Here is a 24,732-nt window from a genome sequence, read left to right on the forward strand (position 1 = left end):
CCTCACTAGGGTCACGGGGGATGCTGGAGCCTATCCAGCTGCCTTCGTGCCAGACGCGGGGAACCACCTGAATCGGTAGCCAGCCGATCGCAGGGCACGACGAGACGGAAAACCATTCACATTCACACTGAGGCCCTGGGAGAACATGCATACTCCACACAAGTGGACCGACTTGGATTTGAACCCAAGTCCCCCACTGTGAGGCTGACACGCTAACCACTCATCTGCCGGGCCACTCAGTAGAAGCAGTAATAGTAGTATATTTCGGAGCTCGGCAGACATAAATATAAATATATTTTAGCATGTGAAAACCAGAAACTATGTACGTGCTGGTTTAGGTCCCGGGACATCAAGGAGATGGCGTGCACCACCAAAAGACATTTTAGTGGTCCAAGATTATATTGATTCCAACACTTTGTAGTATAAATGACACTGCGGTTGGCTGGCAACCAGTTCAGAGTGTACCCCTCCCTCACTGGGACCAATCTAAACAAAACAAAAAAGACTGTGGGCACTCGTCTTACAAATTGTGGGGAAAAATGTCTGTAGCTCCAGCACCCCAAAGTCTCACAACCCTGTCAAGGATAAGCGGTATTCAAAAGGGTTGTTTGTTTGCAAGCGTGGCTTACCCAGATAATGTACAATTTTCACCACTTTGTTAGTTTATGACCAGTGTTTTTTTAATATTTAAACCTTATATTTGATCATAATTGAAAGTGTTCCCATGCATAAGAGGCAAAGAGCCGCATTCAATTTGGCCGGGAGCCGCATGCGGCTCGAGAGCCACATGTTTGCCACTACTGTCCTTTTGTTTGTAAATAAATAAATAAATCCATGATTCAGACAACTTATGAACTAGGGCCTAGTTCATAAATTGTCTGAATCATGATTTTCTTCTTTTTTTTTACTAACAAAATGACTTGTTGAAATTTCAGTATTTGAATGAAATCCTTTGAGTCATGGGTTATTTTATCCAGGCCCACATGTTTCATTCTTGTTCACGTTTACGCACATTCTGCGGCTCCCAAAAGACCGAATAATCGTTGTGACGTAACATAAAACGTGTTGTAATAGTACCCCTCCTTTTCTCAAAGAAAGGATGAACCCAGCAGTGCTTTTTTGGGTGTGAGGATACGCCCACATCCGGATTGAGAGGTCTCCCGAAGCAAACGTCCAATCCTCTTCTTCCATTGAAGTTGTAGTACAAGGCGCTCTTTAAAGGCGCTCCACAAGCCCACCCAACTTTACATGAGCGCACCACGCACGCAGTGCGAGCACGTGCCCCATGTAAACTCTGCCGAAGTCGCGACAATGGCCGGACTCAATCCTTTTACCGTAGCTTGCTGTAAGTATTTGCACCGCGATCTTCTCAATCAGCATGTGGTCTTCACGTTGCGGGCTTTGCACAAGTCTGCGGCCGGCGAGACTTTGGGGATCCCCGTGTCCTCGGGTCTCCTCAGTGCGCCCGAGCCCGCAGACAAAAAAGTAAGAGTCAAGAGTCTGAAGGAGATGCCTGGACCCAGCACCACTTCCAACCTCATCGAGTTCTTCTGGAGAGACGGTTTTAGCAGAATTCATCAAATTCAGGTACAAAAACCCAAATCAGCACTATTTTTAAAGAGCTCTCTGGTTAAGAGCATCTATCAGGCTTATAGTATTGAATTGAATATAATTAAATTAATGCTTTTATTGTCACTATACAAGTATAATGAGATTTAAAGCTTTACCACAAAGTGGACAAATAACATACCTGTCAACCTCTGCCGATAACTGCCCTTATAAATAATTATTGATTCCCCTTACAACCCCCCAAAAAACCTTACAAACACCGTACGAGTCGTATGGTGTTTGTAAGGTTTTTTTGGGGTTTGTAAGGGGAATCAATAATCATTTATAAGGGCAGTTATCGGCAGAGGTTGACAGGTATGCAAATAACAATAACAAACAAAGAGACAAATAAATAATCAATAAATAATAACAACAAATAATAAGTTTAAAAATCAATACGTTATAAGTAATAAATAACAACATAAATAAGTAGGGAAGTGCACAAATTACAACAACAAACAAACCAACAGTAATAATAAATAACCAATAAATAAATAATAAATAAATAAGTAGTCAACATAACGCAACCATAGTGAGGATTAAGCGGTTTATGAAAATGAGATGAGATGAGACATAATAAGTGAGTAGTTGTCAACATAATAAATAAATAGTAGTCATCATAGATAAGTAGTCAACATGAATAAGTGGTCACATAGGTAGGTACAAAAGTGACTGAAGTGGTTAGGTGCCTATGGACTTTTACTGCAAGTAAAAGATAAGTCTTGATTAGGTCCTTCTAGGTGCAGAACTCGAGTTCATTGTTATCGGTCCAAAAATTGGCCTAAACCAAAGTGACATAGAATTGTTCAGATTGTATTTGTTTTTGATGTTGCAACCCAGTCACAACCAATTCTAATGTGCAACTGTACGTATTGATATGATTACAAAATATTTTACACAATTGGGTCACCTGCATCCATATACTCTACATATCGATTGGTCAAGCAACACTGAATCGCAATCAATTGAAACACGAAATCACCAGCAGCATCCCTTAAATATGCAATTTTGTTCACACATTTCCTGCCACTGACAACATTACATGCACAAATGAGTTTAAACTGGGAAGATCAGCTGTGAATACTCATGTTTCAGTGCCATTGTCAGCGCTAGACATGAATGATATTCTCACTGAGAAGAATTGAAGTCATTATTTGCTGCATTTGACATCCAGAGCAGTCAAAGTCAGCCACTGACTTAAACAAAATGCTCTTTATTCACGTGCCAGAAATGTTTCAGCAAGAATATTGTAAAAAATGCCACAAAAAATATTTTTTTACATTGTTTTCGGTGAAATATAGCAGATTGTGTGGATTATGTAGATAATATGATTACAATCAATGTTGAGTCTTGGCCAATATTACTTGGAAATATAGGCAAATATTATATCACCCCCCCAAAAAAAATCTATATCGTATCGTCATTGAATTGGTGATTTACAACCCTAATCCAAAATTCAATTAGGTTTTATCCATTTGTGTGCGTCTCCCCGTGCCCTGCGATCGGATGGCCACCGATTCAGGGTGTCCCCTGCCTCTGGTTCAAAGTCTGCTGGGATAGGCTCCAGCACCCCCCACGACCCTAGTGAGGAAAGCGGGTCATAAAATGAATGAATGAATGCATTTGTGAGGGTCATATGCTCATGGAAAAATACAGTAAACTAATGACAATAGGGCATATATGAAAGACATTAACTAGTATATATTAACTAATTTGCTATAGATTAGAGGTTCAAGTGTAATGACAATATGATAAAGTATTGATTCTTTGGACAAATATAACTCTATTTGTCAATCTAAAGTCTGCCACAATTCGCTTCAAGGAATTTTACCTATATGTTACATATACACGCTTAACGCAATCAGTTACCAGTCAATATATCAGCCCACATCGCTGTATCATTCAACCTACTACTATGCTCTACCTAGAAGCATGTTTAAAATAAAGAATGCAAAACAAAATTTCATCGTCATTTTCATTGTTATGTGAATGTTTGATCGTGTTTCAGTTGGAGCAGAGCAAGAAGTATGGGAACATTTTCAAATCCCGTTTTGGACCTCAACTGGTGGTCTCCATCGCGGGTCGCGATCTAGTGGCAGAGGTGCTGAGGGCAGAAGGTGTGGCCCCACAGAGAGCCAACATGGAGTCATGGAAAGAGTACAGAGACATGAGAGGACGTTCAACAGGTCTAATCTCAGCGTGAGTAATTGTTCCCTTAATTGTGAGGTAAGAGAGGTAATTCACACATTCTACTGGGTAAAAAAAATGCAATTTGGGGTTAAAGTTTCCAGCTTTATATAACAGTGCATCTGAATCATTTGCCATCACTATAGTATCTGCAGTTTCCCCACTACGTAGGTTATTTACACAAAGCGTCAAATTGCTTTTCTATAGGGAGGGAGAGGATTGGCTGAAAATGAGAAGTGTTCTAAGGCAGCTCATCATGCGGCCCCGCGATGTAGCAGTCTTCTCCGATGATATTAACAAAGTGGTAGACGACCTGATAAAAAGTGTTTGCATTGTACGCCGCCAGGCGGAGGACGGAGCAACTGTGGTTAATGTGAATGACCTCTTTTTCAAATACGCCATGGAAGGTGAGTGCAAGACAATGTTTTGAGTAGAAGACAAAAAAAGAAAAAACATCCAGACTATTTAATATGCTGCCTAAAATATTTGTTTGTTCGTATTCACAGGTATAGCAGCCATTTTGTATGAGTGTCGTTTAGGGTGTCTGGAAAATGATATTCCCCAAGAAACTCAAAACTACATCAGTGCATTGCACCTCATGTTCAGTTCCTTTAAGACCACCATGTATGCTGGAGCCATCCCCAAGTGGCTGAGGCCCATCATCCCTAAACCTTGGGAGGAGTTCTGCTTCTCCTGGGATGGCCTCTTCAAATTCAGTAAGTCCACAATGTCTTATAATGCTGGAGGGACCTGCCTGTCCTGTATAGTGTAGTATGTGGTATGGCAGGGGTAGGGAACCTATGGCTCGGGAGCCATATGTGGCTCTTTTGATAGGTGCATATGGCTCTCCACTAAACTGTGAGGTAAAATATGGAAACTGCTGTTGAGACAGCTCAGTCCTGAATGCATCAATAGTGGCGTTACGTGATCATTGTGGCGCCAACACTACCTCTAGTGTGGCTTTAAACATTTATTTTTTCCTGTAGATTCTTCTGCACGCATACTCCCATTGATTATCATTGATTAGCAACAGCGGGACAATGTTGTCAAAAAATCTCAGAGAACATTTGTACTTTAAAAGTGATGACATTACTTCAAATAGCACACATTTTGGTGTATTCTTACTTTTAAATTTTGAGTATGGCTCTCAGGGAATAACATTTGAAAATATGAATTGTTTATGGCTCCCTCCTTCAAAAAGGTTCCCGACCGCTGTGGTATGGTATAGTAAAGTGTAGTATTTTGTAGTGGTGTGGTGCAATGTACTGTAGTGTACAGTACTGAAGTGTAGTGTAGTAAAGTGTAGTATAGTAGTGTAGTGTAGTATAATAAAGTATAGTAGGGAGTGTTGTGTAGTGTAGTATAGTATAGTAGTTTAGTGTAGTATAATAAAGTATAGTAGGGAGTGTTGTATAGTGTAGTGTAGTATAATAAAGTATAGTAGGAAGTGTTGTGTAGTGTGGTGTAGTATAATAAAGTATAGTAGGGAGTGTAGTGTAGTGTAGGATAGTATAGGGTAGTGTAGTGAAGTGTGGTGTGGTGTAATGTGGTGTTGTATACTGTAGTGTACATTACTGTAGTGTAGTGTGGTAAAGTGTAGTATAGTGTAGTATATAGTGTAGTATATAGTATAGTATATAGTGTAGTATATAGTATAATATATAGTGTAGTATATAGTGTAGTATATAGTATAGTATATAGTGTAGTATATAGTATAGTATATAGTGTAGTATATAGTATAGTATATAGTGTAGTATAGTAGTCTAGTATAGAATGGTGTAGTGTAATGTAGTGTAGTTGAGTGTAGTTTAGTGTAGTGTACTGTAGTGTACATTACTGTAGTGTGGTAAAGTGTAGTATAGTGTAGTATATAGTATAGTATATAGTATAGTATATAGTGTAGTATATAGTATAGTATATAGTATAGTATATAGTGTAGTATATAGTATAGTATATAGTGTAGTATATAGTGTAGTATATAGTGTAGTATATAGTATATAGTGTAGTATATAGTATATAGTGTAGTATATAGTGTAGTATATAGTATATAGTGTAGTATAGTAGTCTAGTATAGAATGGTGTAGTGTAATGTAGTGTAGTTGAGTGTAGTTTAGTGTAGTGTAGTGTACTGTAGTGTAGTGCGGTGTGATGTTGTTTGGTGTGGTGGTGTGGTGTAGTGTGGCGTAGTATGGTATCGTACAGTACGGTACGCATCGTATTGTAAGGTACGGTTCGCATCGTATCGTAAGGTACGGTACGCATCGTATAATAAGGTACGGTTCGTACCGTATGGTACAGTATGCATCATATTGTAGAGTAGCTGGGCGGCATAAACTGTATATGTATAATAGTTTCGTACACAGGTGGGAGATGTAATCCTCAAAGGGTTTCTGTGGGAGCAGGATTTATTCCACCTAATCAAGAGGACACCTCTTCTCTAATCTGGTATCTTAGAAGTGCAATCAGTTGATTGCAGTGAGATGCTGTTTGTCTCAGCAGAATGCTCATTAATTAAACTGTCTGTACTCAATCGGTTGGAACGGAAACACTGCAGCTTTTTTGGAATAATATGCCTATCACTGGTTTAATATGTTGAGTAAACATATATGTACTGTATTTTTCATACTATAAGTCACACCTGAGTATAGGAAAATACGGTACTTTAAAAGTATTTTTAAAATGTTCACACTTTTGCACATACATTTCCTAAACGCTTCGTGAGTTTTGTTGAAGAAAAACAATGTGACTGTCCCATCCTTTTTGCGAGGAGACGTAGGTGCAAAACGTGTGAATACTTTGAAAAAAAAAGTGAATTAAGTTAATCAGTTTAAACAATAAATAACCTTAACCCCTGACCATGACTTGCAAATAATTGTATTCATTTTTATTTAAGGTTTTACACAACTTCTTTAGAATGGTGTTTGATAAAATTCCTTAGAGAATAAGATTGTGGGCTCTTGTTACATAAGCAGAACTCCCCACTTTTACTTTTCCTTCTTTGACCACCCTCTCTTTACTTCCCTTCTCTTCTTGCCCCAACGCTTTCTCTGTATTCATTCCACCTTCTCTGTGTGTCTCTGCTCCCAGGCGTTATTCACATCGATAAGAGGCTCGGCGAGATCAAGGCCCAGCTTGAACGGGGAGAGGAGGTGAAGGGGGGACTGCTAACACACATGCTCGTCACCAAGGAGATGAGCATGGAGGAAATCTACGCCAATGCAACGGAGATGTTACTTGCCGGGGTCGACACGGTGTGTGAGGGGCTCTCTGCGCAGTCGAGGAAAGTCGTCGTGCACGCAGTGTGTGTGTTTTAGCAGCAGGGGAATGATTCACACGTGTGTGTGGGTGCTTGTGTGTGCGTGAGAAAGTCTAAGTCGGTGTTAAGTTTCAAGGGTGGCATTTCTGGCACTACATCCATGCTTGTGTAGCTGTGCCAATATGAAGCCAGAGTAGTCAATGATTGGTGGTGGTCCACAAATCCACCTCTGATGAACTTTTCTCCTTTTGATTTGGTTTGTTGTTATTGGGTGTTGTCTGTTAGATCTACACGCAAGGGGGTCTTTGGTAAACGTTGTTTTAACATTAAACCATAGATAGATAATACTTGAAGTAATGCAATTTACAATTTATTGTTAGTATATTTTTCTTTTGAATAGATCAAAATACTTATTCCTTGAAAAACTGCTGAAGCAAAGCAATGACGTATTGATTGCAAAGCACCACATTTCTTTCACAAATGATTGTTTGGGAAAAGAAATTGAAAGAATGTATTATCAAGTGTTGCAGCCATGTCTGGAGAGTAAGAATAAGAATGTTTGCATCTGCACAGCTCCTGTCTGGTTTTTTTGGGGTATTGCCGGATTTTTCTGAATTATGGCCCCATAGTGTTTTTGCGCTCATCTGGGGGCCGCCAGATGAAAGGGTGTGTGTTTTTGTTGAACTTGTTGCAACGGCCAAGTGCTGGTAGGGGGTGGACTTAGCTGTGCTGTGCCTTTACTTAGCAAACAGGGGCTGTCAAGACATGTTAGCCACAGCTAGAATTATGGCACAAACTGGACAGAGGTGAGTTGGGTTAGTGGGAATGGGGTGGACCAGATTTAAGAACCATTTTTCCCCATAGTGGTGCAGTAAAAATGATTTGGATGTACGGTGGAGGCAAGAAAATAAGAAATGGTGGGGGCCAGGGGGAGAAGCAGAGAAAGACCATTTGGAGCGTCATTTGGAGGGCCTTTTGTCATATGATTCCCCTTGGCCTTTGTCGGAGGTGTTGCCAGCGTCTCTGCCAGCTGGCCACGATTAGAAGCAAGGGTTCAAATAGGTGGGGGTTGAGAGGGGTGTAGAGGACATATTTGAAGAGCAGTGCTGAAGACTGGTTACTGGAAGCTGGCTAAATGAAAACAATGGCCTGGATAAAGGCGTGTTTGTCCATTATCAGAAAGCGATCCCTTACTGATCTCTAAGGTCTATTCACGGTGACTAATCCACCTGCGTCATGAAATACTTGGGTGGGAAAGTCACAAGAGGGGCTGTGTGAAAAAGCAAGGAAGAGAAAGTGAGATTATGAGCTAAGGCAAACTGGGAATATGACCCCATGTGATAGTAAACTTGTCATTGTGAATGTTTTGACTGGTTCCGTTTCAGGTGACTGAAACCAAAAAAAAAAACATTTTCTGTTATAAATGAACTGGTCAAAACAAGAATACAAAAAAATGAACTTTACAACTATTATCTTTGTGAAAATTCTGAACAATGATGCAATACTGTATTCTGTAAACTACCTTGGGGGGTTGTAATGGAGGAAATATTTCTTTTGTGCGTGGGGTATCTCTGTTTTTAATTCACGTCATAATCATTTTTCCCAGCAATGTTTGAAAAACAAAAAAGTGACTTGATTTAGCACTTCTCATTAAGGTAATTAATATCTGAATAATGACAAGAGGGCTAAAGGCAGCTGGTGTCTGCTCAGCACCCCCCACCACTCGTTAAAAAAGCCCCTCACTGTTTCTGACCACTTACGCAACCTGATAGAAACTCTTACATCAGCTTGCACTTCAGTCCCTGTCTGGAACCTGTCTCGCAAATTTAATTGACTGCTTAAACAGTCCAATTCCCCTCCCCCAAAAATTCAAATGCAATAAGGTGTCATGTGTTTTCCAGACATCCTTCACCCTGTCTTGGGCCACCTACCTATTAGCACGGCACCCTCAAATTCAAGAGCAAATCTATACAGAAGTGCTAAGGGCTCTGGGACCCCGAACTGTTGCCGTGGCCGAAGATATTCCTCGCCTGCCTCTAATCAGAGGACTGGTCAAAGAGACTCTCAGGTGCACAGATCATGTTACAAATTCAATGTATAATTTTATTTACACAACATCAAATTTGAGAAATTGCTTGACTTTAAACATGGAACAGCTCTAAATGTATATATTATTACAGTAATGAGTTGGTGTAACAGCCCAGGTTCAATTTGGCAAAGACAATATACTCATTGGTTAATTAAATGTTTTTTTTAATTGATATTAACATTCATGTCCTATTGTGAAAGTGTTCATTTATAGTAGTGATGAATAACAGTCTTTGTGTGCTCCTCCCTGAGAACAGGCTTTTCCCAGTTCTCCCAGGCAATGGACGGATTACCCAGGATGACTTGGTGGTGGGCGGATACTACATCCCCAAAGGGGTATGACTCGTGTGGACATTTATACATGTGTGTCTTGTAGCGTGTGCATGTGCTACAGGAAAACAGTATTTTATTTTTAGCTCTCCAGCCAGTTGTAATACGATCCTGTACTACTCATGCATCTTTGTCGTACCAATGCAGTCGAGTTGTTCTCAGTTGCTTTCTCTCACCCCCCCATTCTGTCAGACTCAGTTGGCTCTGTGCCACTATTCCACTTCTTTGGACGAGGATAACTTCACGGATGCTTTAAACTTCAGACCAGATCGCTGGATAAGGAAAGATTTCTCAAATCGTGTCGACAACTTTGGCTCCATTCCCTTTGGCTATGGTATCAGGAGCTGCATTGGCAAGAGAATAGCTGAGTTGGAAATGCATCTAGTTTTGACAAGGGTAGGAAATAAACCTAAATATCTCTATTGTGACACATGCAGAACTTGCATTCATACTGAAGTGAATAATACTTTTATCTTGTTATACAGCTCATCCAAAGGTTCCACATTGGTACGTCTTCTCTCACTGCTGATGTTAAGGCCAAAACCCATGGTCTTCTTTGCCCTGCAAAACCTATTCACCTGCAGTTTGTCGACAGAGACAATTAGGAGACATTATCTTTCTGCAAGGTTTAGTGTATTGTTTATTTTTCACTTTTTATTATTATTATTATTATTTTTTTTATTATTGAAAGACTCCTTTCTGCACATAGTCCAATGCTTTGTTTTGTTTTTGTACTGAGGTTTTACTTGGGCAACAAAGGAAGGACACAGATCATACTGGACCAATTACAAGTCAAATACTGTATCTATATGTTTCTTATTTTACAATTTAGATCAAACTAGCTGTGACCTAAGTTATACACGCAAAATAGTATGTACCCAATACTACACACACTGTACTATTTTGAGCACATTTTCACATTTACTGTTTTTTTGTCTGACAAATAGTTTTAAGATTAATGTAGATAAGTAAACAGTGAATGTACAAGCTTTTTTCATTAGAAATGTACAAATTTCATTTTGCTGACTCGTGTGTGTTCTAAATTACTTAAAAAATAAGAATGCTAACTTTTAATTCATTCTTCATTTAGAAAAGATTTAATGAATGTGCTGAATGAATGTATATGAAAAATAATGGTACTCTAATTAATTGATCAAAAGAGGAAAGATTCTCAACTGTGAAACATGTATGATATAGGCAGTTTATATTTTCATATGTACTGTATTAGGACAAAATGAATGCTTAAATTTAAGTATTTTAAAGGTAATGTTTATATATAAAAGGAAGGGAATTATATTCTCACTGGTTTGCATAGAGGAAAATAAAACCATTTAAAGTATTTGTAATTACCTGCTGTGTTTATTTTTTTTCTTTTATCAAAGGTGTATACTGCTCAATAATATGCAAAAATATTGAAATATTACATACTAAGGAGATCCTAAGATTTCCATCGAAGATGTTGTCGTTTAAGGCGGTAGTAGTTTTGAGATCAAGGGTTCGGTTCCAGGTGGGTCCGGATTTTGTAGTAGTGAGTTTGCATGTTCTCCCTGGGCTTGCGTGGGTTTTCTATGGGTACTCCGGTTTCCTCCCACATCACAAAAACCCTAAATTGCCCCTATGTATGAGTGTTTTCCCCACCTGGTGCCCATAGTTATCCATTAATTTGATGATGTGAACATTTCATAATTGCAGAACGTGATCCAATTTTATATCTAGACATAAAATTATACACTATAGACAATGATATATAACATGTATACCTATATCTTTATATCTTGTGTATATCTTATTATGAATGTCTGACATCATACATACATAGTAATTTACTTTACATGCAGTGAACCCGTATCTTTTCAGTGATTACATGAAACGTGTACGGCTGTTCTCGCGAGAGTTGCCGACGAGATCAAAAGCGGAAGTAAATAGTCGGAGAGCCAAGTTAGCTACGGAGTGGCGTAAATAAAGTGATATACGTTCGGCGTGCATATCGCCTGCATATTTTAACTGCTTCATTTGGATTCTAATCTGAAGTCGACTTGCCGAGGAGAGCTGGATCTGAGGCGCATCTGACACGCAGTTCTTGAACAATCCCGTTTAGGAGCGTCCGATAGCACGTTTTGCGGCCTGGCACTTGTGCGAACTCAGTCATCATTGTTGCCGCTAAAGCAAGCTAACGGCGCGTTAATTCTCCGGTCCAAATCATAGACCAACGCGGTTACTTACTGCAGCAAATGTCCACTATCAGTCGAGGCACATAGTCGATTTGGGCCGTGGTGGAAACAAAAGCCCCTGCTGGATATAAAATGATCATAGAAAATCTCGAGTCTTTTAAAACATGGCTGTCTGACACGCTCGAGCCCATGTAAGTAAAAAGGCTAACAGTTAGCTACAACTCATTTCATTCACACTGCTCTAAAATCCAATGCTAAGTAACCTAATTTTTTTGATCGCTGTTTTTGATCAAATAATCACATGACCTCCATGGATCCAAAGTTGTGTTTTTTCACTATTTTAGCTGCGATGCTGACCCTTCAGCACTCGCCAAGTATGTTGTTGCCCTGGTGAAAAAAGACAAAACTGAAAAAGAACTGAAAGCTTTATGCATTGACCAGTTGGACGTGTTTCTGCAGAAAGGTGCGTATATGTCGTGTAGTTAAAAATTAATATCACATCTCGCCTGATCTGGAATATGTTCCTCATCATTCATGTTGGTCTTCATTCAAATGCTCTTCCAGAGACCCAGCAATTTGTGGACAAGCTGTTTGAAGCCATAGACAACAAAAGTTACATGCCGGCGACGGAACCACTACCTTCTCTGATCAAAGTTGAAAAAGATGAGCCGAAAAAAGAAGAGGTATTGTTTTTTTCTAGATCATACAAATGTTACATTTGTTGTAAATATGAAATTAAATGGAGAAACAGCAAGCCACACACGCATGCATACTTAATTTGGCCAATTGTTGACACTTTTCATTAACACTGACTGCCATTGACAGCATCCAGTCAATTTAAACTAAGTACTGTGGCGTTATTTCCTTCCTCTTTCTTTTTTTCAGCCAACTCGGGAAGAAGAACGTGACAAAAAGATTTCCCGAAGAGTAAATAACAGTCCTCCATCAGGTTCCCGTTACAGTAGAGATGGCAGGTGTGTGCACTAAATTGCAGTTTTACCTAGCTTTTCAAATCAACTGCCCATTAAATACAATATGTTGTCATCCAAATTATCAGGAGAGTAGATGATCGCAAGAGAGATGAACGTTCCAGGAAAAGAGATTATGACCGCAACCCACCCAGAAGGGACTCGTATCGTGATCGCTACAATCGAAGGAGGGGCCGCAGTCGTAGTTACAGTCGCAGCCGCAGCCGGAGTTGGAGCAAGGATCGTACTCGAGATCGAGACAGAGATCGTGACCGAGATCGCGACCGAGACAGAGAGAGAGAACGGGACCGAGCCCGGAGCGGGAGCCCCAATCACAGCAGGACTCGTTCAAGAAGTCGGAGTAGAGGTAAAAACTTGAAGCTAATAAGACATCAACCTAATGAGGCATGTAAATAATATATATGATTTATTTGTGATTACTGAATAATGCTGTTCATAAAAGAGATCTATGCTAAACACTTTTTATATTTTAGTTTTGACTAACAAATACTAAATTACACCAAGACACCATTTTTGAACATTTGGCCTATGAGTTAACGTTGAGCCCTGTAACTTGTTGAATGTTTCATGGTCTTGTTCACAGACCGGGATCCTGGAAAGTTGAAGCATGATCACGATCGCGTAGACAGGTTGGAAGGAGCCGATGGCTTTAACCCGACTATTCTGGTTTCCACTGCGGCAACCACCCACTTTGCTGTGCCATCGCTGAGCAGCACCATCACGGTCATTGCGCCCACGCATCATCACAGCAACAACACGACTGAAAGCTGGTCAGATTTCCACCCAGAGCACTCTGTGGATCGAGGCCCCTTCAGGGCCCCCCCTCCTCAGCCAAGGAAACGCTGCCGTGACTATGATGGTGAGGGCAGCAAAAAAGTGTAGAGCACGAAGCTTTGCAGTCACTACATTCGTGTAGGTATTATTGTAGTAACCATGCGATGCCTCTCTTTCAGAGAAAGGCTTCTGCATGAGGGGAGACATGTGCCCCTTTGACCATGGAAGTGACCCAGTGGTGGTGGAGGATGTCGGTCTGCCCAATATACTGCCCTATCAACCCCCACCCATCCCAGGTGTGGATGGCCCTCCGCCCCCGGGCCTTCCACCTCCACCACTAATGAACCCCTCAACTGTCAATTTGGGGCCTCCTGTGCCCCCACCAGGAACTCTCCCGCCAAGCCTTCCACCAATTGCAGGTAAGCGTTGTGGCTGTCTCCTGTAAGAAAAAACAAAACCTTATGCAGAACAGGTGCTAGATATATATATTTGTTTTATTGTATCTTTCAACATTGTGCAAAAGAGTGACAACAGCTTATAGACTCTCCTTAAATTTAATTGTAAGTTTGTCCAATTTGACTGACTTTATGTATAGTATATAATGAATCATGCCTGTTCTTGGTATTTACTACTTTCTGGTTTTTCAGGACCACCGCCGCCTCTTCCTCCGCTACAGCCATCTGGAATGGATGCCCCTCCAAACTCCATTACGAGTGCCGTTCCCACTATTGTGACCTCTGGCATACGTTCTTCAGTGCCCCAAATACCGACACCACTTTTCCCTTCAGGTAAAAGTCCTAGCGTGTCTTCAGTTGTTCCCTGTTAAGTTCACACATTTGTAACCTATTGACAGACTTTTTTTCCACGGCTCAATGTCATATCCTTAATGTTCCAGATACCTATGAGACTGATGTGTACAACCCTGAGGCCCCGAGTATCACTAGTAGTTCAAGGCCAATGTACCGCCACCGGGTCAATGCCCAGAGGCCCAACCTCATTGGCCTCACGATGGGCGATATGGACCAGCCACATAAAGGTAGACCTCATCTGTAGATCAATGTCTGAGCAGGTTTATTAAGAAATCGTTTGCAATATAACATTATAATACTAAACAATGCATTATTTTTAAATTGAAATAGTGATTTTAGACAACTTTGCTTTAAATCCTTGATCCAAGTACTGTCAGGTGACGTCATGCTAACCAGTCATTCACTGTGATGTGATTGAGGATGATAACTGAGACTCGGCCTATACCCAAATTTTTTTTTAATATTTTTTTTTTCAATCACTCATGTTGAGAAGCGTCAATTGCAGACCAAAGAGAATTAAACACACAGAAATCCCAAACAAAGTTTAAAAAAAAAATCTAAACATTTTCAAGCAGGACTAAAACTAAAACCGGTAAATAATGCTTTTCCTTTCCTCAGACAAGGTTCCAAACAACAGTATGAGAATTGTTATGGACTCTGGTCTGAGGAAGCGACCTACTGGTTCACATGATGGAGGCATTCTCCACAAGAAGCCTTGGTTTGACAGGTGAAACATTATTTAATGGAGTTATGCAGTAAATCCTTAGATGAATTAATAACTACAGTAGTCTAATATAAGGAATGTGTTGTTTTACTTTCTCAGATCTAATTATAATAAGCCTAACCACCTGGGCTATCATAGAAGAGGTCCCTTCAACTCTCCTAACACTAAGCTGCTGGTTCGGCAGATTCCTTCTGAACTCAATAACATCAGCAAACTCAACGATCATTTCAGCAAATTTGGAACAATAGTCAATCTGCAGGTAGGTCATTGTAACGTTTTTATTTGTTCTAAGGCGTTTTCTTTGTTCATACTTCAATTTTCTTTTTAACATTCTTTGTTTTCAAAGGTGGCCTACCAGAATGACGCCGAGAGTGCACTGATTCAGTTTGCATCCCCAGATGAGGCCAAGAGAGCCATACAAAGCACGGAGGCTGTCCTCAACAACCGCTTTATCCGAGTGCATTGGTTCCGGGAGAATGGGGGTGATGGAGCAGTACAGGGAATGACTCACCACATGCAGCAGTTGCAATCACAGCCAGCTATGGTAAAATACTCTTCTTTTTGGGGGGGAATCTCTGGTAGAATATATCGTCAACGTATAAAAAAAAAAAGTATGATAAACGGTTTTGTATTATTTCTGTGTGAGTGGCCCTTTTTAAACAGTTAAGCAATCAATGCAAGTAATAGATTTTTCAGCAGCGACATAGGTGGGCAAGAGCCAAAGATTTTTGGAGAATTGATTTAAATCTCTTGAACATTCAGCAGCCCTCGGCGACGTCGCTTAAGCAGTCTGTCAAAGATCGCCTTGGGCCTCTTCTCACTACAAACGCCGAGCCTTCTCAGGACTCCAGCGTAGCTTCTCAGGTTTGTGCGTGTGGAGGTGCAGCTTCACTATTTGTCAGTCTAGTTTTAATATGAATGTATTTTTCTGGATGTAACTGATACAGAATCCTACAAAAGTATCAGTGAAGGATCGTTTGGGTTTCTCTGCCAAACCTGCTACACCTGTTGAGAAGGCAAGTTGTCACACACTAGTTGCGTTGTTTGTTAATGTATTGATTTTATGAAGGCTTTTGCGCTTACATTTTGAGCTTTTTCCAGGTGTTTTCAACTTTGGCGGGCCTTTCAAAGACGGTATACAATCCTGCAGCCTTAAAAGCAGTCCAGAAAGCCACAGATGACTCTCTGAAAAAGAAACACGTGAGCATTGCAATTGGCTTTGCAAACTGTAGAAGGGTTCATAAAACTCTGCCTATAGCCGTGAATAAAATGTTCTTATTAGATGATAAAAGTATGTTATATTTCAGAATGCAACCTTAATCAAAGTGCAAAGATTTCTATTGCATTTATCTAGAGCACTGCAGTTTTACTAGCAATAGTATGTGGTAATGTCCCCATAAATGATTTTACAGGAAGCTCTAAGGCTACAACAGGATGTACGAAAGAAGAAGCAAGAAATACTTGAGAAGCACATTGAAACACAAAAGGTAAGATCTGGATGACATGAAAAAGGTTACATGTATGGTTTGAATGCACAGACAGGATTTGTGACGTTATTCCCTTCCCCCCCCTCTCTTTGCCATTGTTGCCCGCAGCTCCTGATCTCCAAACTTGAGAAGAACAAAACAATGAAAGCAGAGGATAAGGCCAAAATCATGGAAACCTTGGGCATTTTAACCAAAAGCATCACCAAACTACAAGAAGAAATTAAGGGCATCTCAAACCGTAGCACCAACCTGCTGAACACAGTCAAGAGCAAGGCCCAAGTAATACTTTGGGCATATTAAGCCCACACATCCAGTTCTGTTCATATTCAGTCTGATTTGTGGTTATCCCAATGTGATTCCTAGCTTGTTTAAGAAAATCCTCACCTAACCTGTGTTTTAAATAAGTCCAACAATCTTCTATGTACCTTTTAAGTTTCTATGAAAAATATGTAAATATGCTATGCTTTGCTCTCCCAGGCTCAGAAGGAACTTCTTGATACTGAGTTAGATCTGTATAAGAAGACGCAAGCCGGAGAGGACACTGCTTTGTTGAAGCTTAAGTATACGCAGCTGCAGATTGAGGTAACAAATGTCATTGCTAGATTTTTTTTTCCTCTTGATTGATGTCGAACCCAGTGTCTAGGTGTGTCTGTGCTCTTGTTTTTGGGATGAGATGTCCTTTATAGATTTTGTCCAAAGTCGTATCAAATGATCAGATTTTGCTCAATTCCACCCTCCCTGTCTGCCTTTGTGTAGGCTGCTAAAAGGGGACTCCTGTCCCCAAGCCGAGGTCGCGGGATCTCTACCCGAGGACGTGGCGCTAACAGGGCCCGTGGGAGAAGTGCCAGAGGACGGGGAAGAAGCGCTCCACTGCATGCAGTAGTGGATCATCGTCCTCGAGCGCTGGATATTTCGGGTTTCACCGAGACAGAGCGGGTGGAACTGCTGCCGCATTTTGCTGTAGGTTTGCTTCCTCGCACAAATCTCCAAAGTTTTAGATATACAGTGAGTCCAGTCCACAAATGATCCGACTTCATCCAATTTAAATATGATTTACTGCAAAGGATACTTCTGTCAATGACACTTAACGACAGGTAGAGCAAAAAATTCTCTTCCACTACATGAGTAACAATATTTCTACCTGTTGCCCACTCGTACATCAGAATCATAGTTTTAACAGGTCCAGAGAGGACTTGTTGATACTTTGACAAAAGATCTGTTATTTCAGCACAATTAAACCTTGGTTCAGGACTTGAAATACTGTGTAAAATTCTATCTAAATGTTGGTACATTAAGTATATAGTATATATGATATACATATCATATTGTGTCTATCATTATTGTGAAATAACCAATGTGCCGTATTCACCATTTTGAAGCAATTTGGAGAAATAGAAGATTGCAAGATTGATGAAAACAGCTCGCGTGCAGTCATCACTTACAGGACAAGAGCTGAGGCCGAGCAGGTGAGCAGTTTAATAGTTACCACATATGTAACATAATAATGTAAGTTTTACTGTACCGATTACGCCCATGTCCCCCTATTACAATGCGTTTTTTTTCTCCCCCTGACTTCAGGCAGCCCTCCGTGGCGTCAAGTTGAACGGTCATAATTTACGGTTGGCCTGGCATAAGCCTCTCAAGACTCTTAATGCTGTTGATGCGAATGATGTCGAGCCAGAAGAGGATGAGGTACGTGCTATTTACCTTGCAGATGATTAAAAACTCAGTAATGTCAGTGCAAGTCTCAGTACCATCATAGGACACAAGAGGGAACCATTACACTAGATTACATTTTACTGTCTAGTCCAGGGATGGCCAAGTCCGGTCCTTGAGAGTCCCTATCCGGTCTGTTTTCCATATCTCAGTGATCCAAATGATCAAATCATGAGGAAGCTGTCCAGAAGCTTCATACCGATCCCGATTATTTGATTCGGGTGTGTTGGTGGAGGGAGACATGGAAAACAGACTGGAAAGGGGCTCTTGAGGACTGGAGAATATAAATAGATGGGCACATCTGTATAACGAATTCAGTATAGTAGCAAATGCTGGAATACCCATTTACTTTTTTGATTCCACTGTTCTATTCACGGTCTTTTGCTCAAACGTTATGCGTGTGTTTTTATGTGGAGTGGATTCTCACAGCTTGCTTTTTAAACCCCCCCAGTACCCAGAAGAGTCACTGAGCGATGATGCCTTGCTGCAAGATGACGACGAGGAGGAAGACGACAACGAGCCTCGCTCCTGGCGCAGATGAATGCCACATTGACCACATGCCCAGCAGTTTATTTATTTTGATGTTTGTTCATAAATCTGACAAGATACGTTCACTTCACAAAGATGTAACTGGCTGAAAATACATGTGAATTTAATTTTTAATCTGTATTCCTGATGCAGCAATTTGTTTCTTTTTAAAATGCTCTTAATGTAGAATTGTTTTTTTTTTCCTTTGAAATATGGATCACATAACTAGTTTGTCCACGTGATAGCTTGCCGAGTTGTCAAATTGAGACAAATTCTGCATTACTGTTAAATGCAATGACAGACATGCAGCTTTTGCATAATACTATTCCAGCTATTGGTAAAAGCTCATATGTAAATATTTTGTCTGGGTTGAGTTTATTTGTATGAAATCTTAGTTTCTCGGATTATTGCTTTTGATTTTGAATTGTGTACAAAATTAAAGAAATGGTCAGAAAATAGTGCTAATATCAGGTTTTAAAAAATGGCAGTGAAACAGTGTCCATCATTGTAACATTTAACTGACCATTCAAAAAAAACAAAAAACAAATCCTCTAAAGAGCAAACTTCCTGAACAAAAAAAAACCTCTATCCAGCAATTGTTGGATTGATAACTTAACTCTAAAGGTAAGAAACTGCCAAAGGATGTATGTACAGTTCATTGTATAGAACAGGGGTGGCCAAGTCTGGTCCTTGAGAACCTCTGTCCAATCTGTTTTCAATGTCTCCTCCCACCAACACCTGAATCAAATCATTGGGATCAGTATGCGGCTTCTGGACAGCTTGCTGATGAGTTGATCATTTGATTCAGGTGTGGTAGAGGAGGGAGCTATGTCAAACAGACTGGAAAGGGGCTCTTGAGGACTGGACTTGGCCACCTCTGGTTTGGAAAATGTGAGTTAAATCCTTAAACTGTTTATTTTCTTTGCAGGTGGTCTTTTTCGAGCTGGAGCTGAAATCCAAAACCTCAAATCTGTGATTGCTTTTATACTGAACTAATTTATATTAAATATATTTTCATATTAATTTCCTTGGGTTGTAACTATTTAATAGTATCAATTATAAGGAATTCATTTGACCATTCATTGCCAGCTCATCCCATTTTAAATATTATCAAAGGCGGACACTGAGTTTAAGTGGCCTTCTCAAAGTTGGAAAGTTGTCCTCTCTGGGAACTAACATGTTCTGTGGTGTGTCACTCACTGACAACCTAATTTTAATGTGTTCAGTGGCATCTCTTCTTACTTAATAATTTGTTCCGGAAGTTCTTTTGTAACTTTCATTTTTTTTTAAAGTAGACGCATTTTACATGCAAACCCCCTAATTTGTTCCAACCCTTAAAAGGTCCCTGAATCTCTTTAAAAATGATAAAAGTATTCATTTGGTTCTTTTGGAGATCGACCCCTGTAGAGATCTGACCTTAATGTGTGAAGGTTGCATGTTCTTGCTGGGCATGCGTGGGTTTTTTTCCCCCCGGTACTCCGATTTCCTCCTTGTACCCAACAATTTGCTGGCAACCAATGCAGGGTGTGCATCATGTGCTACCCATAGTTGGCTGGGATAGGCTCCAGCACACTTGTAAGGATAAGCGGTATGGAAAATGAATGAGTTTGAATGCAAATTAGCATCATGTCAGTGACAATGCTTTGATTCTATTGCCTGGGTTTATGCTTACAGATAGTGTAGTGACTTTTTTTTAGGTGCTGCTAAACATAGACTAGGGTATCTTGTGTGAGTTGTCTCAGCGCCCTTAGAGACTCCCTGCCGAACAAGCCACCACAATTCCTCAGCTTTGAATAAGATAGGACAAATAAGGCAATCTGCGTGGAGCACTTCAAGTGTTCCCCGACCACCCTCGGTGCCTGTCTAGCTCGTAGATATAATTGTGAGGAATCCGATTTACGCTTGTACCATTTTGGCTCTTCATCATTTAAGCTCTCCACACCACCACCCATAGTGTTGCTTCGCGCATCCCTCCGTCTCAGTGAGGGGGTGTTAAAGGCCCCCCTTTTGCCAGCTCATTTACCTACTGTGGTGTCACCAACCCGTCACAGTCCAGATATGTATGAGACAAAGGAAACAACGAGGTTCATTTGTGCTCATATACACTAGTGTATTATATTTTATTTTATTATCATTATTATTGATTTACAATCTGTAGTGGGAAAATGCATTAGGGTTTTTTGATTTGTCGAGGGAAATGACTGATGATTAATGATGAATGATTGATATATTTAATCACCTTTCCACTGTGTGTGTAAATCTTCACATTTGTGAGGATTATGTCATTCATTCATCTTACATGGTGTCAATCCTCACGAGGGTTGTGGGACTGCTGAAGACTAGCCCAGTCAACTATAAGCAGTAGACCAGGTACGCACTAAATCAGTTTCCGGCCAAACACATATGTACACATTTATACACAATCGTAGCATTTGACAAAAAAATAAAATTACAATGCAATTTTGACATTTCTTGATATTTTAATTTCTTGAACACTTGAATAAAAAAATGATGTATTGATTTTGAGATACAATAAATGGAGGCCACTTTTAGATATGGTGCAAAATGTGGGATAACAAGTTAGACAATCAGAATACTTTGCTCAAAAGTGCATACATGTTTTGAGGTCAATAAATTTAAAAAGAGTAGATCTCTAGATCAACAGTGCCCAACTTGCAAGAAAGGTCTAGTTTAAGTCACATTATCTAGTAGACTGACATACAAGCAAATAAAATCAAATGATTAAATGTCTAACCAATCTTTCCATGAATAGTTTTAGTTATGATGCTTTTATTTTGTTTCAACTTATTTCTCATTAAAAGTGTCTTTATTGGGAGGCTATATGGTCTGGAGAGGATTCTTGTATGGAGATAACACATCTTTTGGTGTATTTATTCCAATTCTTTTGAATTTCATTTCAGGCTTTTCCCACCACAAAACGACTACTACAGTAAAATTTGACAATCTGCTCGGTTCAATCCAAAATAATTTATTTCCCCATGCATTTACAAACTGCTGGTCCTTCATTCAAACGTGGACGAATATTTAAGAAGGTGCTTTCCACATTGACCCCCAGCCCCAAGTTAAATGTCCCCACTGCTCCAATGCCAGGCTTCTATAAAGACATTAATATTTGATGTGATCATGGGCTTCCATAAGCAAATTTCACTCTCTAGCAAGTGGAGCCAAGCATGATTAATTTAGTATTTCTCCCCCTTCAAACAATGCAGGGCCCCTGGCCACAAAGCTAGGCGCAGTTTGAAACCAATGTAACAGCCCCTAAATCATAATCAGCATCGTCATTCCGCATCATGTGACTTGGGGGACAGATTCTGGTTTTCGCACAGCATCTGCACTCCTGCGAAGTAGGCCTCACCTCACACCAACATGCATGTTATATTCCAGACCGCTTGAGTCGGTTTATGTGATCTACCGATTCGGCTTGTTGAGCGAGGTTCCGTTTTAATGAAAAACAACTGAACTGGCAGATCTGTTCCAAGAACGTAAAGTACAATTCACTGCGCAATAAAATAAAAAAATAAAAAATAAACGCCAAAAATGGCTTGCCAATGGTCTTTAATGTAGCCAGTATGAATGTAATTAGTTCGTACACTAACATGATCGCTGTACAGAAGAGAAATAGAGATAAGGCGCTTGTGCAGAGGCTGCAGGACACGGCACACTGCTTCCTGGGCCCTCCCCGCTTATATTGATTACCGTGATTTGGAGCATGCAAGCCGATGCTCCGCGACAGCTTGTAACTGAGGTTAAAGATGGCAATTTAATTATGTGACAGAGGTCACATTAAAATTTGACCCCTGACCCCTGACTGTAAGACCTAATAAGTGACACTATTGTGAAGAATATGTGCACACACTAAAGGATACTTGAAATTGTGCATATTGTCATATTAAGTGTAACTTCAAATTTATACATTAAAATAGGACCTCCGAGTAATTTTACCAAAAAGAAGATCTGACCATATTTGTCACTCAAACCAAGAAAAAAGAAATAAAAGCATTTTTAAAAGCAGTGTTAGTGTTTTTTTTTAAATTATGTAGACATGAAAAAATAACTTTCTACAGTGCAAGAGACTATTTTTACCAATTTGAAAACGTAGTCTTTAACTGGCAGTAAATGCAAATTTTTCTGTGCCATTGACCGCTCTAGAGGTCCAATCCGTTTTGACTGAGAGGGTTGGCAGGAATCCATTGCACCCAATGAGGCAACCGTGTGCCCTATAAAGGCTTAACTTACGTCGACAATGTGATGGTGCTTCCAATCATTTTAAATAGAAATACTTCCTCTATAAATACACTTGCGGTGGAATACTTTGATTAAGTCTATCATCGGTTTGCTTGTAATACTTGTAGTTTATTTGTGGTCCAAAACTACAGAAAGAGTATTAAGCCTCTTGCGGGGCAAAATAAATAAACACTATTAGAAAGACCTCCAATGTTTGTCATCTTTTTAGCTTTTATTTTTCAGCGTAAGCTCTTTAGTGCTTTATTAGCGTTGGAGCGCCGACAAGATTGCTGCCGTTGTTTCGTTGGGCCCCGGGAAGCAAGGCTCCACTCGCATGTCTTAAAGTAAGCCACGTATGCAAATGATTGGGCAATTCCAGATATACAAATATGTACCCGTGGTCCAGGCGGTCTAATGGCCCCGGCCCCCCTCCTCCCGTGGCTTGCTCAATGGCTCATTAAGATATCTGCTTGGTTTATTATGTGAATAAGTCACGGCTGGCTTGTTATGACCCTCCAGGTTCCTGTTTGTGCTGCAAGATGTGTGGCGCTCAATTAGGCTGCCCGGCTGGCAGACTTAACCCTTCGCACCATCCACATATCCTGCGTATAGTGTGTGGAGGGGGGCGAGGCGTGTGAGTCAGGGATCAAAAGATCAATCCTAATACAGTGCTACCAAACTGACCTCTCAGATGTAATAAAGGCGCAATCTTTCACCCATGGGGCCTATTGGGCGCCTCCCACCCCATGAACAAACCTGGTATCTTTAAATTAGCTGACTGCCGTGGCCTGCAGGTAATTGCATTAGTTTATCAATGTTCACCACAATTTATTACTTAGTGTGACAACGCCAGCATCCTGGTGTTAATGTTCACTGTGAGGGGACAGGGAAATAGGGCCTTTGTGTTGTGCATCTAGTATTTCCAAATAAAGAAGAAAAACATGTCGCAACAAAATAGTGAGATCACTGTTTTATTGGTTTTAGCTTCATAGTTTCAGGTTTTAATGATAACAGCTTGACTTCAAACTTGAATTGTTCTAGATGAACTCAATTTCAGCCATTGATAGCGATAGATGTCCAATTCATCTGGACTGGGAGAGTGGAAAGTTTTTGTTAAACACAAAGCAAGTCAACTTAAGTCAAATTCTTATTTGTTTGACATTGTCAAACAAACAAAAAGCAATAACAACATAATAATGATTTAAAAATGTAATTTAATTTTCATTCATTCATTTTCTGAAATGCTTTATCCTCACTAGGGTCGCGGGGGTGCTGGAGCCTATCCCAGCTGTTTTCGGGCCAGAAACAGCGGACACCTTGGTCACAGGGCACGAGAGAGGTACAACCATTCACACTCACACTCATACCTAGGGGCAATTTGGAATGTCCAATCAGCCTACCATGCATTTGGAATGTGGGGGTAAACCGGGGTACCCGGAGAAAACCCACGCAGGCCCGGGGAGAACATGCAAACTCCACACAGGTGTACCAACCTTTATTGGAACCCAGGACTCCAGAGCTGTAAGGCCGACGTGCTAACCACTCAAGCCGTTGCGCTGCCAATTTAATTTTCATTTAATGATATAATAATTCCTAATTTATATATATTAGGAATTATCTTATTATTCTTAAAATGTTAATTATTGTTAGAATATATTTTGGTAATTCTTTATACAAATGTAAATGAACACAATATTAGTAAAAGCTAAATTAAAACTGAAATACACTTTAGTTATTGCCGCAAGTAACATTATTTTCATAGTATTTAACTCATTGCATTCTAATGATAGCGATAGACGTCCAATACTGGAGATTGTATA

General features: G+C 40.2%; 2 protein-coding genes across 3 annotated transcripts; both read left to right on the forward strand.

Moving 5' to 3' along the window:
- Positions 1-1,164: 1,164 nt before the first annotated feature.
- On the forward strand, positions 1,165-10,420 carry cyp27c1 (cytochrome P450, family 27, subfamily C, polypeptide 1). The gene is made up of 9 exons (XM_077594851.1): positions 1,165-1,587; positions 3,617-3,807; positions 4,003-4,202; positions 4,302-4,511; positions 6,883-7,046; positions 8,953-9,119; positions 9,397-9,475; positions 9,662-9,865; positions 9,955-10,420. Exons 1-9 carry the CDS (start codon positions 1,249-1,251, stop codon positions 10,072-10,074), a joined length of 1,674 nt encoding a protein of 557 aa, XP_077450977.1. The 5' UTR covers positions 1,165-1,248; the 3' UTR covers positions 10,075-10,420.
- Positions 10,421-11,359: 939 nt separating this feature from the next.
- Positions 11,360-19,023, forward strand: rbm26 (RNA binding motif protein 26). Of its 2 annotated transcripts, none has more exons than XM_077625785.1 (22): positions 11,360-11,831; positions 11,985-12,103; positions 12,205-12,323; positions 12,526-12,614; positions 12,698-12,975; positions 13,213-13,488; positions 13,583-13,822; positions 14,051-14,191; positions 14,299-14,439; positions 14,831-14,939; positions 15,036-15,195; positions 15,283-15,480; positions 15,699-15,800; positions 15,884-15,952; positions 16,038-16,136; positions 16,349-16,423; positions 16,532-16,702; positions 16,901-17,005; positions 17,180-17,383; positions 17,803-17,889; positions 18,002-18,115; positions 18,591-19,023. In XM_077625785.1, exons 1-22 carry the CDS (start codon positions 11,773-11,775, stop codon positions 18,678-18,680), a joined length of 3,045 nt encoding a protein of 1,014 aa, XP_077481911.1. In that variant the 5' UTR covers positions 11,360-11,772; the 3' UTR covers positions 18,681-19,023. The 2 variants fall into 2 exon arrangements, with proteins under 2 accessions (XP_077481911.1, XP_077481919.1); XM_077625793.1 differs by having other exon boundaries at positions 15,702-15,800.
- The last annotated feature ends 5,709 nt before the right edge of the window (positions 19,024-24,732 follow it).

Source organism: Stigmatopora argus, chromosome 2 (genome assembly GCF_051989625.1).
Source record: "Stigmatopora argus isolate UIUO_Sarg chromosome 2, RoL_Sarg_1.0, whole genome shotgun sequence".
Lineage (NCBI taxonomy): Eukaryota > Metazoa > Chordata > Actinopteri > Syngnathiformes > Syngnathidae > Stigmatopora > Stigmatopora argus.

What these genes read in the sequence shown, in the direction of transcription:
- cyp27c1 (XM_077594851.1), top strand. Translation starts at nt 1,249, where the DNA reads ATGAGCGCACCACGCACGCAGTGCGAGCACGTGCCCCATGTAAACTCT. An exon ending in TACTTGCCGGGGTCGACACG is followed by an intron (nt 7,047 to 8,952) that starts GTGTGTGAGGGG and finishes TGTGTTTTCCAG; the next exon opens with ACATCCTTCACCCTGTCTTG. An exon ending in CTGGTCAAAGAGACTCTCAG is followed by an intron (nt 9,120 to 9,396) that starts GTGCACAGATCA and finishes CCCTGAGAACAG; the next exon opens with GCTTTTCCCAGTTCTCCCAG.
- rbm26 (XM_077625785.1), top strand. Translation starts at nt 11,773, where the DNA reads ATGATCATAGAAAATCTCGAGTCTTTTAAAACATGGCTGTCTGACACG. An exon ending in ATGAGCCGAAAAAAGAAGAG is followed by an intron (nt 12,324 to 12,525) that starts GTATTGTTTTTT and finishes TCTTTTTTTCAG; the next exon opens with CCAACTCGGGAAGAAGAACG. An exon ending in ACGCTGCCGTGACTATGATG is followed by an intron (nt 13,489 to 13,582) that starts GTGAGGGCAGCA and finishes CCTCTCTTTCAG; the next exon opens with AGAAAGGCTTCTGCATGAGG.